Source organism: Peromyscus eremicus, chromosome 19 (assembly GCF_949786415.1).
Source record: "Peromyscus eremicus chromosome 19, PerEre_H2_v1, whole genome shotgun sequence".
Lineage (NCBI taxonomy): Eukaryota > Metazoa > Chordata > Mammalia > Rodentia > Cricetidae > Peromyscus > Peromyscus eremicus.
In genome coordinates, this window is record NC_081435.1 from 49022309 (window position 1) to 49038895 (window position 16587).

Genomic DNA, 16587 nt, shown 5'->3' on the forward strand with positions numbered 1-16587 from the left:
CCCAGTCTCTGCTCCTTTTCCCTGACGGAGAAAAAGAATTCTGTTGACTTGTCCAAATCAGAATCCAAACAGTGTGGTGCCAGCTCTGAAGCCTCATGGAAGCAGCGGCAGGTCGCTCTAGCCTCCCTTTCTTCCTCCCCTTTCCTCTCCTCTACTCTCTTCCCATCTCTCTCTCTCCCTTCCTCTCCCCCCTTTTTTCCACCCCCATGTCATTGATAAAGGCAGTGTGTCTGTTTGTATAGTATTTCTTTCCCACACTCTGGCTTGGTCACTTACATTCTGTATGCTCATTAACACCTCTGTATTCTATATTTTCTCCAAATTGCCAGTCAAATCTGGTGAGTTTAGGATCTTATTATTTTATTTCTGAAGCAGAGTCTCACACATTGAAAGTTGGCCTTAACTCACTATGCGTCCAGGATGACCTTGAATTTGTTATTATAGGCTTGTACCACCATTCATATTTTTTCTTTCTTTTCTTTGTCTTTTAGCAAGGACGTTTCTTAGGTTGGGTAAATCCCTACTATTGCCCCATGTCATTACATTAACTCTTTCTCTCCGGTGACAGCCCATGATGGACAGAAACAAGGCAGACGAGCTCCCCAAGCTTCAAGTCGGCTTCATTGACTTCGTGTGCACCTTTGTCTATAAGGTAGGCGGGCTTCCTAGAGTCCATTGGCCAGCGGGGATAATGAACCTGGCAAGCACCTATCACTTTGTAGAAACATTTTTACCTCTAGTGGCACGTGGTTCTCAGGACAGAGCTATAGAGGCGGATGGTGGGTACTTTTGGCTAAAGCCTGGAGCTGGGTTCCTCCTACTTGCTCAATAAATGCTCATGGGACAAGTGACTAAGCATGCCTTTATGGACACGATGCCATTGTGAAAAGTCAGAATTTCTCCTGGAGTTCTTGTCATGGTTAGTCCTCTTCTTGAGAGGCCCACACCACTGCCAAACCCATCTCCACTATCCACCTGCCCCCTCTTCGTTTTTGAAACATAGTCTGGCTATGTTGCCCAGGCTGACCTCCAACTCATGACCCTCCTGCCACAGCCTCCAAAGCGCTAGTACAATGCATATACTACCATGTATAATGTATAACACTGCCATGCCGGCTCCACCTCCCAATAATTATTTGTTGGCCACATTATACATGAGGAGAGAGAGGTCAGAAATGGTAAGTGGCAGGGCCAGCACCTCTGGACCCACCTGTGCAGCAGGGCTGGAGCTGGGCCATCTAACACCCAGGCCAGGGCTTTCGACAATATGAGCTGTGGGTCCTTTGCAGGGAAGACAAACAAATGATCCCAGAGGGACCAAGTGTCTCTGTTGTCACACAGACCAAGCAGGGCTCTGGTCAACAGGACAACCCGGCTGATGTTCACACTGTTGGCAGTATTATTATGAATGGGGGTGTTGGGCTTCCTGGGTACTGACTTAATCCCAACTGCTCTTGGGTGGGTGCTGTTACTACCCTGCTACCTAGATGAAAGTGATCTTTGGCAGTGACCGCCCCAAAGCCACATAGCTTCTGGTAGAGCCTAGACCATAACTTAGGCATCTCTGGGCATGGTAGGCCTTGACGGGCCCCTGCGGCAATGGACCTTCCTCACCTCAGCAAACCTCCTTTGCCAATCTGCAACCCATTCTCTCACCTATGGATGCAGGAGTCATGAGACATCCCTCACGGGGAGCCTCAAAAGACCCAAGGAAATAAATGGCCCCACAGATCGCAATGCGCTTTGCCCAAGGCGTCATTCAATCCGTAGAGTTGCAGGAGGTGGTATGAATCATCTCAATCACCCAGTTTCAGTCAGTGAATATTTAGGAAGTGTTTGTGAGGTCTAGACCAGCGCTAAGCCGGAACCAAGCGAGGGGATGAGGCAGCCAGCGTTCCTGTCATCTCCAGGTGTCATCCTCGGGGAGAGGGAGGCAGAGGGAGTCATTGTAAGGAAGTGGGAGCTGATTAGGGAGGGTTTGGGGGACATGCAACGGGGGACTCGGTTTACCTAGGGGGGTTAGAAAAGGTTTCCCTGAGGAAGTGTCACGGAAGTAGGGACCTCAAAGAAAACGGGAAGGATAGAGCGTTCTAGAAAGAGAAAAGTTGTAGGAAGTTCACAGATGAGAGGGAACACTCTCATGAGGTGAGACTTGTGGGGGCTTCTGGATGGTGATACGGGTCAGCAAATGGCATGCTAAGACATACGTTTCACCCCGAAGGCATGGCCATGCAGGAAGGCTCCAAGCAGGGGATGGAGGGGCCAGTGCCAGGTAGAAGGCACCCCACCTTGAGCCAGGGTTCTGGGGCAATGGCCCCTGCTTTAAAGTCTCTCTCTCTCTCTCTCTCTCCTCTCTCTCTCTCTCTCTCTCTCTCTCTCTCTCTCTCTCTCTCTCTGCCTCTCACTTCCTCCGTCCCTCTCCCCTGTCTCTTCCACACTTCTCCTCCCCCAGGAATTCTCCCGTTTTCATGAGGAAATCACACCCATGCTGGATGGGATAACCAACAACCGCAAGGAATGGAAGGCGCTGGCTGACGAGTATGAGGCCAAGATGAAGGCGCTGGAGGAGGAGAAGCAGAAGCAGCAGGCAGCCAGGCAAGGTGGGCAGGGGAGGGGAGGTGGGGCTTGGCCAGGCACACATGCAGCATAGCATGCAGTGCATCTGGGCCGGGACGGTTGTCTCCAGTCTGTGTGGGAGGGTACTGAGGCTGCTGGAGGCGAAGTATTATAGCTAAACCACACAGTGCGGGGCTCTCCCCGGGCCATGGTTGGTCCCATCCCACCCCCCCTTCTCTGCACATGCTAAGCCTTGAGCTTCGTCCAAACAGGTCAAAGGCAAGTTTGCTGTAGGTAGCTTCGTCTGACCTGCTGCGTGCTTTCCTGTCTGTCCCTCACAGCCGCTTCCGGGACCCAGCCCGGAGGAAACCCCAGCCCAGGGGGCGCACCCGCATCCAAGTCCTGTTGCATCCAGTAGCTGAGGGCATTGCTGGCAGGTGGCAGAGCCCTCAGGAAGGAAGAGGTCCCCCAGGCCAATGGAAAGCCCCGTGTCTTCTTGGACAGTTAAAGAAGCGGGAGTTGAGAGCTGATGGAAGATACAGCGGGCATCTATATCATCAAGTGGTTTTAGATGTTGTTTTTGTTGCAGTTTTGTTTGTTTTTTGTTTTGTTTTAGACAAGGACTCACTGTATAACCCTAGCTGTCCTAGAACTCGCTCTGTAGCCCAGGCTGGCCTTGAACTCACAGAGATTCACCTGCCTCTGCTTCCCAAGTGCTGGGATTAAAGGCGTGCGCCACCATTCCTGGTTTAGAGGTTGTTTTTAATCTTGAAATGTCTACTGAGTTTAGCCCAATATTCTAGACTTCATATAATGACTTTATTTTTTTGTTCTTATAATGCTTATAATTCTTGTAAGTTCTCATAATTTAGTGTTTTATTGTAAAAGTTTCTTGCTAATTTCAAAGTAGAGAATTATACATCAAATACTCAAACTTACCCTCAGATTTGAACATCAAACTTTGGTCATATTTGTGCTTTTACATTCATTTTCAATTTTTTCCCCTCTCTCTTCCTTCCTTCCTTTCTCCCTTTCTTTCTTTCTGGATCCCACCATGTGGCCCAGGCTTGCTTTAAAATCTCAGGCCTCCTACCTCTGTGTTCACTACCTCCCATGACTTAGCTGAAATATTTAAAGGTCATTTCCACACATATCACTTCACTCTTCTATAGTCTTTGGAGGAATTAAGCATCTTTAAAGGTTACACACATCTTGCCGGGCATAGCAGCACATTCCTGTAATCCCAGCACCAAAGAAAGAGACGGGAAGATCAGGAGTTCAAGAGGTCCTGGTCTATACAATAAGACCCTCTTTCAAGGGGAAAAATCATGTGTCTTTTGTTGTTGGTTTTTTTTTTTTTTTTTTTTTTTTGGTTTTTCAAGACAGGGTTTCTCTGTGTAGCTTTGGAGCCTGTCCTGGAACTCACTCTGTAGCCCAGGCTGGCCTTGAACTCACAGAGATCCGCCTGCCTCTGCCTCCCGAGTGCTGGGCTTAAAGGGGTGTGCCACCACCACCCGGCAAAATCACGTGTCTTTAAAGGAACAGAGCATTTTCTAACACAGCACCGTTGAATGGAGAAGGTGAGCGCTTCATCCCCAGCCGTGGAGAGTATTCTGATGAGCCACAAAGGGAGGATGTGGGGGCTTCAGCAGACAGCTTCTTCGGGGGTGTCTTAATGCAGGACACTGCATTTCTCAAGGGGACCTAGGCCTGAGGTGGAAAAGCCCGGCCACACTGCCCATCATGGGTCAACCGTGCAAGGCCATTCTAGCTCGAGGCCCGTAGGCTCTTGCTGGTCTCACATCACTGCTTGTACATAGAGACCAAATTAGAGCCTGTTTCCTGGGAAATCCAACTGTGATGTAAACCTTGAATAATTGTCCCTGCTTTGGTCACAAAACTCTTCAAGAGTCTATTTGTGCTGGGTGTGGTGGCGCACAACTTTAATCCCAGCACTCAGGAAGTAGAGGCAGGAAGACTGCTGTAAGTTCAATACCAGCCTGGCTTACACAGAAAGTTCCAGGCTGGGCTACAGTGTGAGACCTTGTCTCACACAAAACCAAAGAATAAGCCCCAAAATCATACAAGAGTTTGGGGGTCAACACAATGACTTAGCAAGTAAAGGCTCCTCCCTCTAGGCCTGATGACCTGAGTTCTGTCCTAGGACCTACCTTCACGGGCACACACACTACATACATAGTGGAAAATAAAAGTGCTGGTGTGCTTCAACTTAATCCAGATGTCACATACCGAATTTAGTTATCCTGTTTCTTTTTGCTTGCTTTTATTAAGATCCACTTCTTAGTCTTGAATTCTCCACTGGTTTCAGTTGGAGACCTTCTGTTCAACTAACGGGCCCCTTTGGCTTAAAAACAGGCCAAATCAGCCGGGTGGTGGTGGTGGTGGCACATGCCTTTAATCCCAGCACTCCGGGAGGCAGAGGCAGGCAGATCTCTGTGAGTTCGAGGCCAGCCTGGGCTACAGAGTGAGTTCCAGGAAAGGCACCAAAGCTACACAAAGAAACCTTGTCTTGAAAAAAAACAAAAAAACAAAAACAAAAACCAAAACAACAACAACAACAACAAAAAAAAAAAACAGGCCAAATCTAAGTATGCCCCGCCTGGCCGAGTTAGCATCCACATAACTGAAACTGACATCAGCAAAAGGACCCGAAAGTTGTCAATATACCAACACGCACAAAAGGCTGTCAAGAATATCTGCCATATTTGCTCAAATTCCAACTTTACTTCTATTGTTTCTCATCCCTCCACCCCCACCCCGCTTTTAAAAGCTCTAACGAAGGCTAAATTTAAGGCCCAGAGTGATGCCTTGCCCGACCCAGAGGCTGTGAGATGAGCTGGGCTAATCACCATCACCACTGTGTACAGGCACAGGCAGGTAGTGTGGCTCTTGGAACCTGCAAGAATTCATTTCCTTTCCCTCTGCCAGTGTCGTGCTGCTAAGACAGCTTCAGCTGCCCCATATTCTGTTAACTGTTTTTTCCCCCCTCCTGGGGTGGCACACAGCACCACCCGCCTTCCGGAAATGGCTATCTCTTACACATGTCTTCCTCCCAAACTGGGGGTTGATTCTGCAGAGCTTATATTAAAGCGACTGCCTCAAGGAGAGGGAAGTGCACTGCTTCCCTCCAACTGTTTATGGACCACAAGCCTACTCTAAGGCCCCTTTTTAAATAAAGCAGGAAACTGAAGGCCAGAGAGGGGAGGGGGCTGGGTCCAGTCACAGCCCAGGTCCCTGCCTTCTTCCGGAAGATGTCCAAGAGCAGAGAACATTGCCTGTGGCACACACATCCTGTGACTTCCACTGCAGATCTACCTGTGCCTCGGCAGCCCACGTCCTGCCCTTCTGTTCAGGTTGCATTACAGCAGGATGTGCCTGGACTCCAGTCTTTTAATTCTGAGCTGTTTCTAGCTTTGTTATAAGTGATACTAAGGACACTGGCTTTTCAAGCAAAGGCTTGTCCCTTTGTTTAATCATTGTCAAGAAGAGAGAAGCTGCCCCGGAGCATAAAGGGTCAGTTCTGTTGGACTTGGCTTTTGTCACTCTATCTGATGAGGATGGGAGAGCTGCCCTTGGCTGGAACCCAGCATGGTTGTAACTATACTCCTACTAGTCACGAGGTTGAGGCAGGAGAACTGTAAGTTTGAGGTCAACTTGAGCTACATAGTTCTGAACTCAACTGTCTAACACCATGGTACCAATACACAGCACCTTGGATTTAATTCCCAGCACTGGGCAAATAAACAAACAAACAAAAACCAAACCAAACATTGGCCAGGACTTTTTCTGAGGCAAGAATGGATCTGGATGCTCTTCTTCATTTGGTGAATAGAATGTCCCTCCCAATAAAATGAGTTCACAGGACCAATAAAGAAAGACACCCCTGAGCAGGTCTGTGGGTGGTATTTTTTAATTTCCATAGTGTATTTGTTCGGGTAATTTATAAGCAGATCACTTCACTATTTACAGTACATGAGCATAGATTCTACAGTTTTTTTGTGATGTAAACAATAGCTCCCAGAAGGAGCTGAGAAAAGAAACCAGTTCTGAAGTATTTACAGACGTTAAAATAGAACTTTATACCCACAGAATAATAATACATAGAGCAATTTGGTTAAATTATCTACGAAACTATAGAATCTGACAATGTACAAATACAGGAAAACAGTTCCTCATTTAGAAGGTAAGACAGAAAAATCACACCGGAAATAAAATAGGGACAATGACAACCACAATAATTAAGAGCAAAGAAGTCTTCTTCCTCGCCACTCACGGATAAAGTATTTATATAAATAAGGACACAACCCAACGAAATGGGAAAAAAATATATAAAAATCTTCTACCAATTAAAAAAAATAGCAAAACTAAAAACTCGATTTTCAATCATTAGCGTGTCCTTTAAAAAATTAAAATTTAGCTTCTATTATAAATAATAAAGCAGATGTGTCCCTCTGTATAGGTGAAATTCTTGCACCTTTCTCAAGAAATGCATCAATGTAACACACACACACCCACACGCACCCACACCCACACACCCACAAACACAACCTTACATTCACATACCCCAGGCTACAGTTACCTTGTTGAGCTCCCTAATACGTAATGCCCCCTACCATAGTACCCCGGGTATGACAAAACCTCTCAAGTTTAGCCATTCCCTGGTTTGACCCTGTCACAGAGCTAGGGAAAACCCTGGCTTCCTATTGCTCAAAATTCTCTAGACTGCATGGTCACACTAAGAGAAAGGGTTTTGAGTCCAAGATTTGGAACTGCTGGGAGGGAGCACAGGAACCACCTTGCCCAGTCAATTAAGGCTAGCTACCGACATCATCTCTTGAAACCTAGGGCTTGGGAGCTGGGGAGTCTTGCTTTCAACCTCAACGGCTGCTTCTGATGGAAGCATGTGCCCAGGCCAGTGCTAACAGGACTCAGGAGACAAGGAGGCAGGTGTGAATCTCTGGAATCGACTGCACTGTGGCCTCCCGGATGGTCATCGTCCCCAGCAGCCACCTGGAAACCCAGGTGCTCCACTGCCCTGTCCCATGTACTCCCAGACCATGCGTCCCTTGAGATTTCCAACCTGTTTCAATTGGAATCAGAACACCCCTTCAGAAACCAAGGTGGGAATAGTTTATGACTTATTATTCCTAACATAAAAACATCTGACAAGATTTTAAAATACAAAATACAAAACACAAAAAATTAAAACAAAAACAAGAACAACAACAACAACAAAAAACCTGTTTGGCTATTCAGTGGACCATATCAAAGGTCATGGCCAGGGCCCCTTCTCCCCCAATCCTCATACCCAACTTCTTTACTTGTCCCAAAGGTCCCATGTAAGCCACCTAGCAGAGGTTCACTTAACAAGGTTGGCAGCTTGCCTGCCAGTATTGCAGTTACAGTAAACCCCTCTGGACACCTGGATACAGGGTTCAACCCCATCTCCTCTACCACAGGATTAACTAGTGACTTCCCGGACCACATAGGCATCTAGGTAGTTGCTAATGTTCCGAGTTGGTACTAAACACATAAGATAACTCTCTTGTGTCATTGTATTTCACTGCCAAGCTAATGTTGGCCGGCATGGTGACTGACCAAAGGAACTTAATTTTGCCTTCCATCATGATGGCCAGTAGACACCAGCCTTTGAGCACTAGACTGGTGACCACACATTGATAAGGCAAAGTGCTGGCTAATCCCCTCCACAAGGATACTACCCAAGGCCAGCAAGAGGGAGCAAGGAGGCTTGCTAAGGCTTCCTTGGAGAATCCTTTGACAAAAAATAATATGGCACGAAGGGGTTGGAGCCACATGAACACCTTTTGGAGGAGCTGCTGTACAGTAGAGACGACCATCTACAAAACCATATGCTGCAAGCCCCTCAATTTGGGTATTTGGATGTCCGTACTCCTTCCGAAGTGCAAGGCATTCTGATGAAATGGCTTCGTGAAAAATCTGTCTCCCCAAATCCCCAAAGGCTGGGTCACTGCTGCTATATACCATTAAAGATTCGAAAAAACAAAAGCTGCCCTAAACATATGCAGTGTGATCCATGCCTCCTGGTGCCCCATGTGTTTTTACAATCATTTGAAAGCAATGTGTGAAAACTGTCTAAGTCGAGCTGTTTGGGGAAAACAAGTGTATTGCTAATATTGTCTGCAAGCAAGCAAGAGGCGGCCAAGTGGTCACAACATTCAGATTCAAAGCTGCTCGGTGGGGACGATGACAAGGCTCATTAACGCAAGACTGGAAGTTGTCAGCCAGCCCAACGAGGGGTTAATTCCTTACCATCCCCACGAGAAACTATGGCTTGAGTCTGTCCTGGCAAGCTAGCCTCTTCATGTAAGGCACCTCAGCCAGGGCTATGTGGATCTCATCCTGTCGGGAGGCTGACAACCTTGCCGGAAGTGGCCCTCCTCCCCCCAAAACACACACCCTGAGCTAGCCAAAGAGTGGAGCTCCGGGCTCCCCCGGCCCCAGGATGAGAATGCTGTGAACATGGGGCAGCCTCGTTTGCTAGCTCAGGGAGCAGGGGCCTAAGGTCAGACAGCAAGTAAGAAACTTAGAGGGAAATGACGCTCCACGAAGCATTACGATTGGCTAGGCTGTTTTTTTAAGTCTTTACGAAAGTGGGTACCAAGATATAAACCCGTATCATTCTGTTTCGTGGGCTTCTAGTAGAGAGGACAGCCAAGGACTGGCGGGCTAGCTGCAGGCTCTCGTGGCTACCGCCTTGGAAGATGCCCGTATCCTTTCTCACACTAGCCCCCTTCCCTACCCCATCACCCAGCCTTTACGACAGCACCTCACATAGATAAAGGGTACACGTATTGGCCAGAGGAGAACGTGGAGCAAGGCTGAAGTGTATAGGTTTCTCAAAGTGCTTTTGTCAACTAGTGCAAAGTGTCTGACTAGCTACTTCCGGTTTGTTCCGGTGTTCCGCAGCTAGTATCAGGGGCGCCCCACCCACGCTCCCATCTGTTCTAGGCCAAGGCCATCTCTGTACATCAAAGTTTTTAATCCCAGGCTCTCCCTGCACTACCCTGTATCCCCTGACTCTTCAAACAGCAGCCCTGAAGCTCATCTGTGTGCAAAACCCTCAGGGACTTGGAGAGTAGCATCAACATATTGCACATAAGTACTAGTTAGCTTCCTTCTGCCCCAGTGGGAAGGGTGAAGGCATCCCTTTTCTTTGGCTAATGAAACCAACAGGTTCACTCTATTTACTATTACACACCCAATCCCTTTCCACTGCCACGCGTGACACTGGGATATGGCTTTCTCAAGCTGATCTCGACCGCTGAAGGTCAAAGGTTTAGAAAAATACTTTCGACCTCAGTGAACGACATCACACACCCTCCAAGGGTGAGTTGGGTTCAGAGAGAGGTGCCCTGCTTCTGCGGCAGCAGGGTCAGCTGAGAGGTGAACTGAACTCCAGGACTGGGGGAGACCCCGAATAGAGCTGGCCATGCAGAAAGAGCTGCCTGCACTTTCTCCCCCATTTACTACCTGCACAGTGGCCATGGCAGGCATATCGCATCTTCCCCCCAACACTGATTGACCTGTAAGGCTTGAGGTCACAAAAGACTTCTTACTGTACGTCTTCCCACATTAGGACTTGAGGGCCAAGTCTTCGTGGCTGGCTCGGAGCACACCTCCCACCCCTGGAGTCTTGCTGTCCACCAGAGGATACCAGATCAAGAGATATAGACACAGGCATAGGAGGGGCCCTTCCTGACTCAAAGCATTTTTCTAGTGGGAGCCACAATGTTTATGGGGGGGGGGATGGGGAGTAGGGACCTTAGCTGCATTCCATCCACTCATATTCTTTACCGATTTGATGCATTTACCTTCAGTAACCAGAGTCCTCCCCCCCCCCCCCCCGAGAGAGAGGACTCTGATTCAGTCTTGTAGTGACTGAGGAAGGAGATGGAAGAATTCCACTTAGTGGTTGGATTGGACATTTCTAGAAAAGATACCAGCCCAGCACAGAGATGACGCGGAGCCCGCCCTGCCTGGGCGGCGGCCAACACAGTCTACAGGAAGCTGTATGGCAATCACAGGTAAACATCATTGAGACACATCAGGACAGCTACAAAGAGATGGTTGCCCAATAGCAGCTGCTCCCTCTGGGTTCCTCCTTGATTCGATGGGAAAGAGACCAAGATGGACTCGTGGTCTCGGAGGGGCCTGACAGTCTCCTTGGTAAATGGTATGCAGCACCGAGTGAATCTTCCAGAGAGAGATGATCTACAGGACTGGTCATCTGCCGAGCTGGTAGCCTGGTTGTTTTTTTTTTTTTTTTTTTTTTTTTTTTTTTTGTGTGTGTGTTTGTTGTTGTTTTTAATGAGAGGGTAAGTGGAGAATACTAGAAACCCTTGGTGGTCATGAGCTCGTAGCACGGACCTCTGGAATCTCAGGCATCAAAGCCAGGCTCAAGTCTGCTTTGCTCAAGAGCCAATGTCTCAGTAACTTGGAGCGAACTGACTGAGCAGCTCTACTTTGAACCTGGCTGGGGAGAGAGAGACTTACTGTTTGCTAAGAATTTGTTCTTTTACCCCAGCAATCACCCATCTGGCTCAGTGTAATGGCGGAAGCAAGTAGGAACAGCCCAGGAAGAAGGGACCCAAAAAGCCACAAAAGAAGTTCTTGGTGGGGTCAGAATTCAAATGGCTCTGCAGATTAAATCTAGTCCCTTTCCCATCAGCTGATTTCAACCAACACTCACTTTCCCCTGTGATTAGAGCCCAAGTTTTAGTGGATGCAACTGAAGAACTTTAATTTGGTTTTGTTCTATCCCCATTTTCCATGTGCCTACCATGTGCTAGGCAATGGCCAACTATGAAGGAATTCAGAATGACTGGGTCCATGCTGTGAAAAGTCCCATTTTGGATCTATCCTTAGATGCCACACCTTCTCCAGTTCTATTCCTGTTTGCTGTTCTACCCTTCCCCTCTCTATGCAGTATTGGGAAGTCTTCTGCCAAGTAATGGTTTCAAAGGCATTTTTTCCCCTCCAGGGATCAGGTCATGACAGGGATGGGTCAGCATAAAAACCAGCCAGCATATGGCTCTACAATGGTACTCTTCCAAAGACTACCACTAGATCAGGACGCCAAATAAGTTAAACACCAACCAATTCGTAGTGCCTGCCCAGAGTACTGTGTTGAGGATTCTAACAGCACAACCAGGCTCAGAAAAAAAAAAATTAGTGTTATGCTCAGTCAAGTATGTCTGCATTAACCAAAGATGTGGGAGTCACGACTGTGACTAGACACTGTCTGAGCAGAAGCTAAGACGTCGCTGTCTAACTGTGCCCCTCAGTCTATCTCACAGAAAAGGAAACTGGGGTTCAGGGAGGCCAATGGATCTGACACACAGATCCTCTATTTCCCTATTTCCGCTAAAACCAGTCTCTTCCAGCCTCATCTGTGTGTGGAGAGTATTCCTAACACCAAGCATAAGATCATGGGCTCCCTTTCTTTACTGAGGTATTTGAAAATCTTAAAAGAACAAAATTGACCACCAATTCTCAAAGGAATAAGCCTGGCATTAGCAGCAGACTAATTTAGCTTGGTTAGTTTAATGAGTCATTTACTCTCAAACTTTCTTATTTGGCAGAACATTGCGGGGGAAGGAAAAATGAAAGAAAGAAAATGTCACAAGACCAAGGAGGAACTGATCTATATGAAGTGTTAGAGTGGACACTGCCTGGCTGGTTCTCCCTCATGAAGGGCCCCTGGGAACCCAGAGAACGTCACACTGGATATGGCTTTGACAGTAGTCGAGAACGGTTTGAAGAGGAGCCCACCGTGAATGCTCCTTGGGAGTGCCTTGTCCACCCCCGACCTGTCCACCCCCTACTCTGCACCTTTACAGAGGAGGAACAGCAAGGACAGCAGTAGAATACAGGAGGGGCTACCAGTTGCCCTCCCTGCCCGAAATGACTGCTCCTAGGGGAAGCCTGTGCACCACAGGCAGGTGTCTCAAAGCCCTGAGGGGTATCCACAGGCAGGGTAAGTCACAGGACACTGAGGATCAGAGCTGAGGGACACCTGAGCCTGTGCTGAATGAAGCTGGAATTTGCCTTAATGCTGGTGAGCCCACTGTTGACCTAATTCTCAACTAAGCTATGAGGCTTCTAGCCTATTGCTCAACTCAGCTAACTCCACTCTTCCAGCCTCTGACTTTAGCATCTTTATGCTAACTACCACAGCAGGCTGGGGCCTGGAGTCAGGAGGCATGGTGTGGATGCTGCTCAGCATGCCCCCTGGCCAGGGGACCTTGGGCAAGACACTTCACCCTCACAGGGCCCTGTCCTCTTTCCCTGTGGAATGGGTCTAACGCAGCTTGCTCCCCCTTCCTTTCGGGCACTCACGGCTCTGAGCACTAGAGACAGGCACTCTCCAAGTGTGAGTCGGACAGGGGAAAGGGATTCTCCTTACAACGTGAACGGAACACACTTAAAATAAAAGACACCAGGGCTTGGTAGAGGCTACCTGGATCATCTCTCTCCACTCTTCCTACTTGTGACTGCAAGCCCATCTTTCCTGGGGACCTAGTGGCCACCCAGCACCTCTAGGACTACGTGACCAGGGGAGCAGCGCAGCTCAGTAGCAAACACCTCATGACAGTGCATAGTTAAACAATCAAGGAAGCAATACGATAATCCCAGGCACAGGATATCTGAACCATAAATACATTTGTTTTAAGGATATACTTTTTTTTTTCTTCAATTAAAAATGAGTTGCTAATCCTGATTCTATTCACAAATAACAATTTCATCATCACACGCTACAGACAGAAGATGTTATGGGGAACATAGCTCGAGTCTACAGAAGGAAGTCAGTTGGGTGGGTGGGGGAGGGAGGGAGGGAAGGGGAGGGGCAGAGGGTGACTGACAGCACTCTGAGGTGCACCCAGGACGATCCGCAGGAAGCGAGGACACTAACGTGGCAGTGGAACATCAACACCATGGAAACTCACGGACAGAAGCAGCTTTGTTCAATGTAAACATTGATTTGTTTTTCAAAGGGAACGACAGCAGATTCAAGTCTCTCTCTCTCTCTCTCTCTCTCTCTCTCTCTCACGCTCGCTCATTGGCTCGCTCTCCTTCTCATAGACTTATTTCCTTGAAAACGTAAACATATTGGAAGGGCCTTGTCTGAGGTATTGAGGTATTCCTCGAAGGTTAAGGCTGATATCAATGCAGGCTCTGCTGGGCCTCTCTCAGTAAGCTGTCAAAATCCATGGCTTCGTACTTGCTTTTCCCAGATGAGGGCAGGGCCTCTTCTGACGTGGGATCTGTGGGTCAGGGAGAGGTAAGGCAGTGAGAAAATCAGCCCCAACCAGCAAATCTGCCACTGAGGGTGGGCCTCACGGAGCTGGGATGGCCAGGGTGTCACAGTGCAGGGATGGTACTACCACAGTATCAACTGCCATGCTGCTGTGACGACCTTTCTTCACGTTGACAAGATCTCATAGCTTCAGTGGCCCTGTTGTGGAGCAATGGGCCCCTGAACAGAATACCCTACAACTTGCTCCCAGCCAACATCCTAGAAATGGACTTTCGTCAACACCCTCCCACCAACTAGTGACACGATACACCGTTACTAGTCAGTCACAGAAGAATGCTAATGAACCTATCTCATAGGGACGGGGAAACGGAGTCTCAGAATGGACTGCGGCCAGGTGGGGTGCCACCTGACCTGGGACCCACCTAGATCCCCTGATGCTCAGTGCTGTATCACAAAGGCTACCACGGGCTCTCCTCTACAAACAATTCTTTTCCAGGTCCTATTTCTTTGGATCTCACCAAATTGTACACAAATGGCAAGGCTGTGATGACGGTGACACTGCCACCTATTAACGGCAAAGCTGCTGCCTGCTCAAGGGTCACCATGGAAGGAATGTAAAGAGGCAGGACCGCCATGGTGCTGCTAAGAGGCTAAGAACGCAGACTGCACCTTCCTGTAAGAACAGGAAGGTGACTGGTTACAGTCACTCACAGGACCAAAAGCAAGATGGCAGCCACAGACAAAGCTGCTGTGGAGTCACAACGGACAGGAGCTTGACGTAGGGCCGTGTCCAGAGGGGCCTTCAGTCTAGGTGTTATTAAAGGAAGTCACTGTGCCTCATGTTCTGGGACTCACGAGAATAAATACAGTTAGGATTTGCTCTCTTACCATAGTCAGTGTATCTGGGCCAGCGGAAGTGCCGGAGCCCTCCATAGCTCAGGTGGAAGGAGGGCTCATTACGCTTCCTCAGGGTTGCGCCGTTCCTCAGGGACAGGGCAGCGTGCTCCGAACACCGGAAGGTGATGAAGCCGTGCTTCTCGCCTCTGGAAGGAGAGGATAGGGTAAGAGAGGATGTTTCTAGGCCAGTCTGGTGGACGTTATAAGAGCACGCATTGTAGGACGAGGAGCAGAAAACCATGTCACATGCCCCCTTCTCATCGATGAGGGATAATGACATTGGATGGGCCAACCTCTGCAGCGTGAATGGCAACAGGAGCAGCTGGATGATGTTTGTCAGCTGCCGGACACCATGCATTGTGTCATATTCAGATGGCTGTGTGAGGGGGTACTGTCATGTGCACACACACCCCCTCCCAGGGAAAACAGGCTCTGTGGAGTTCAGGGTTCTACCCGATGGCATGCGGCTCAGCAGGGACTCTGACGAGACCTCCTGATCATGAAGCTAATGCTCTTGATGCTCCCCTATCTCCCTCACCATTCCCCTGCCTCTGCTATGCCTCCTCCCCATCCATCCCACTCTGCCATCCGCTAGACCAGCGGTTCTCAACCTTCCTAATGCTGTGGACCTTTAATACAGTTTCTCATGTGGTGGTGATCCGCAACCACGAAATTATTTTCATTGCTACTTCATAACTGTAATTTGGATACTGTTATGAATCGTAATGTAAATATCTGCTGTGCAGGATATCTGATATGCGACCCCTGTAAAAGGGTCGCTGGCCCCCCAAAGGGTAGGGACCCGCAGGATGAGAGCCGTTACTCTAGCCTCTTTAAAGACAGCTTCAGCCTCCATTTCCTTGACTGCCAACTTGTCCTTCCCTTTACCTGACATTGCTGATGTTTCAGACCCCTCTTACCTGGCACGGATGACATCTGCTAGTTTGCCTGCATAGCATCCACTCCCTACCTCTTCAGAGAGCATCAAGTCAAATGATAGTACTTCCCTGAACATGGTGATTTTATTCAAGGATGAACCTAACACCCAAAGCTAAACCCCAGAGGCCTATCCCAGATGTCCACTGGAACAGTGAGAGTGACTACTTCTCCCCCGGGATCTCTTAGCTGCTAAGAGGTGAGCTTAGAGCTCTAGAAGCAACCAAAAGTCAAGCCTACCTAGGGAGGAGTCAAGGCTAGGGAGACCTCCAGCCAGCAATGCTCTGGTAGTTCAGCTCTACCAATAAGCAAAGAGCCCTCTGACACCCAACCTCCCCAAGCTCCTACGACTCAGGATAGACCAACAGGGGAGAGAATCCTAACAAGCATGTACAGGAATCATGAGTTCTGATGCTTGTCTCAATCAGGGCCAAACCTGAACCCTTCTGCGTCTATGAATGTCTGAAAATAGTTATCTGTCCAGACTCCCCTTAAGGAGCCTATACACCTTAACAATCCTAACAAACTGAGCCTCTTCTTTGGAGATTGCTTTGTTTTTCCATGTTATGTCGGCACGAAATCATGAAGACTGCAGAAAACTTTGCAAACTTCTATTTGTGTAGTGACTCAAAAAAAAAAAAACTGGTAAAAATACATAACATAGAAGTGACCATTTTTCACTGTATAGTTGAGTAGTGTTAAGTAGAGAGACATTGTTGTACAACGAGTCTCCAGAAGAACGTTCAGTTTGCTTTGTTTTTCTGAGATAGACCTTACTAGGTAGCCCAGGCTGGGCTTGAACTTGCTCTGTAACACGAACTGTCCTCAAATTCTCAGTCCTCACGTTCCTAGCTTTCAAATGCTGGGACTGCAGGTGT

The 16587-nt window shown here is 48.3% G+C and overlaps 2 protein-coding genes across 3 annotated transcripts in view; one reads left to right on the top strand and one right to left on the bottom strand.

The window, feature by feature from the left end:
- Positions 1–3297, top strand: part of Pde6a (phosphodiesterase 6A) — a 63249-nt gene extending 59952 nt beyond the window's left edge. For both annotated transcript variants that reach the window (XM_059246175.1, XM_059246177.1), the window contains 3 exons: positions 569–652; positions 2453–2600; positions 2898–3297. In XM_059246175.1, the coding sequence (XP_059102158.1) occupies positions 569–652; positions 2453–2600; positions 2898–2974 (309 nt within the window). In that variant the 3' untranslated portion in view covers positions 2975–3297. The remainder of the gene's footprint in view (positions 1–568; positions 653–2452; positions 2601–2897) is intronic.
- A 10162-nt stretch (positions 3298–13459) lies between these two features.
- The window catches only part of Ppargc1b (PPARG coactivator 1 beta), a 30397-nt gene continuing 27269 nt past the window's right edge, over positions 13460–16587 (bottom strand). Inside the window, exons 11-12 of the mRNA XM_059246119.1 lie at positions 14765–14919; positions 13460–13883 (exon numbers count right to left, since the gene is read on the bottom strand). Of these exons, the coding sequence (XP_059102102.1) occupies positions 13783–13883; positions 14765–14919 (256 nt within the window). The 3' untranslated portion in view covers positions 13460–13782. The remainder of the gene's footprint in view (positions 13884–14764; positions 14920–16587) is intronic.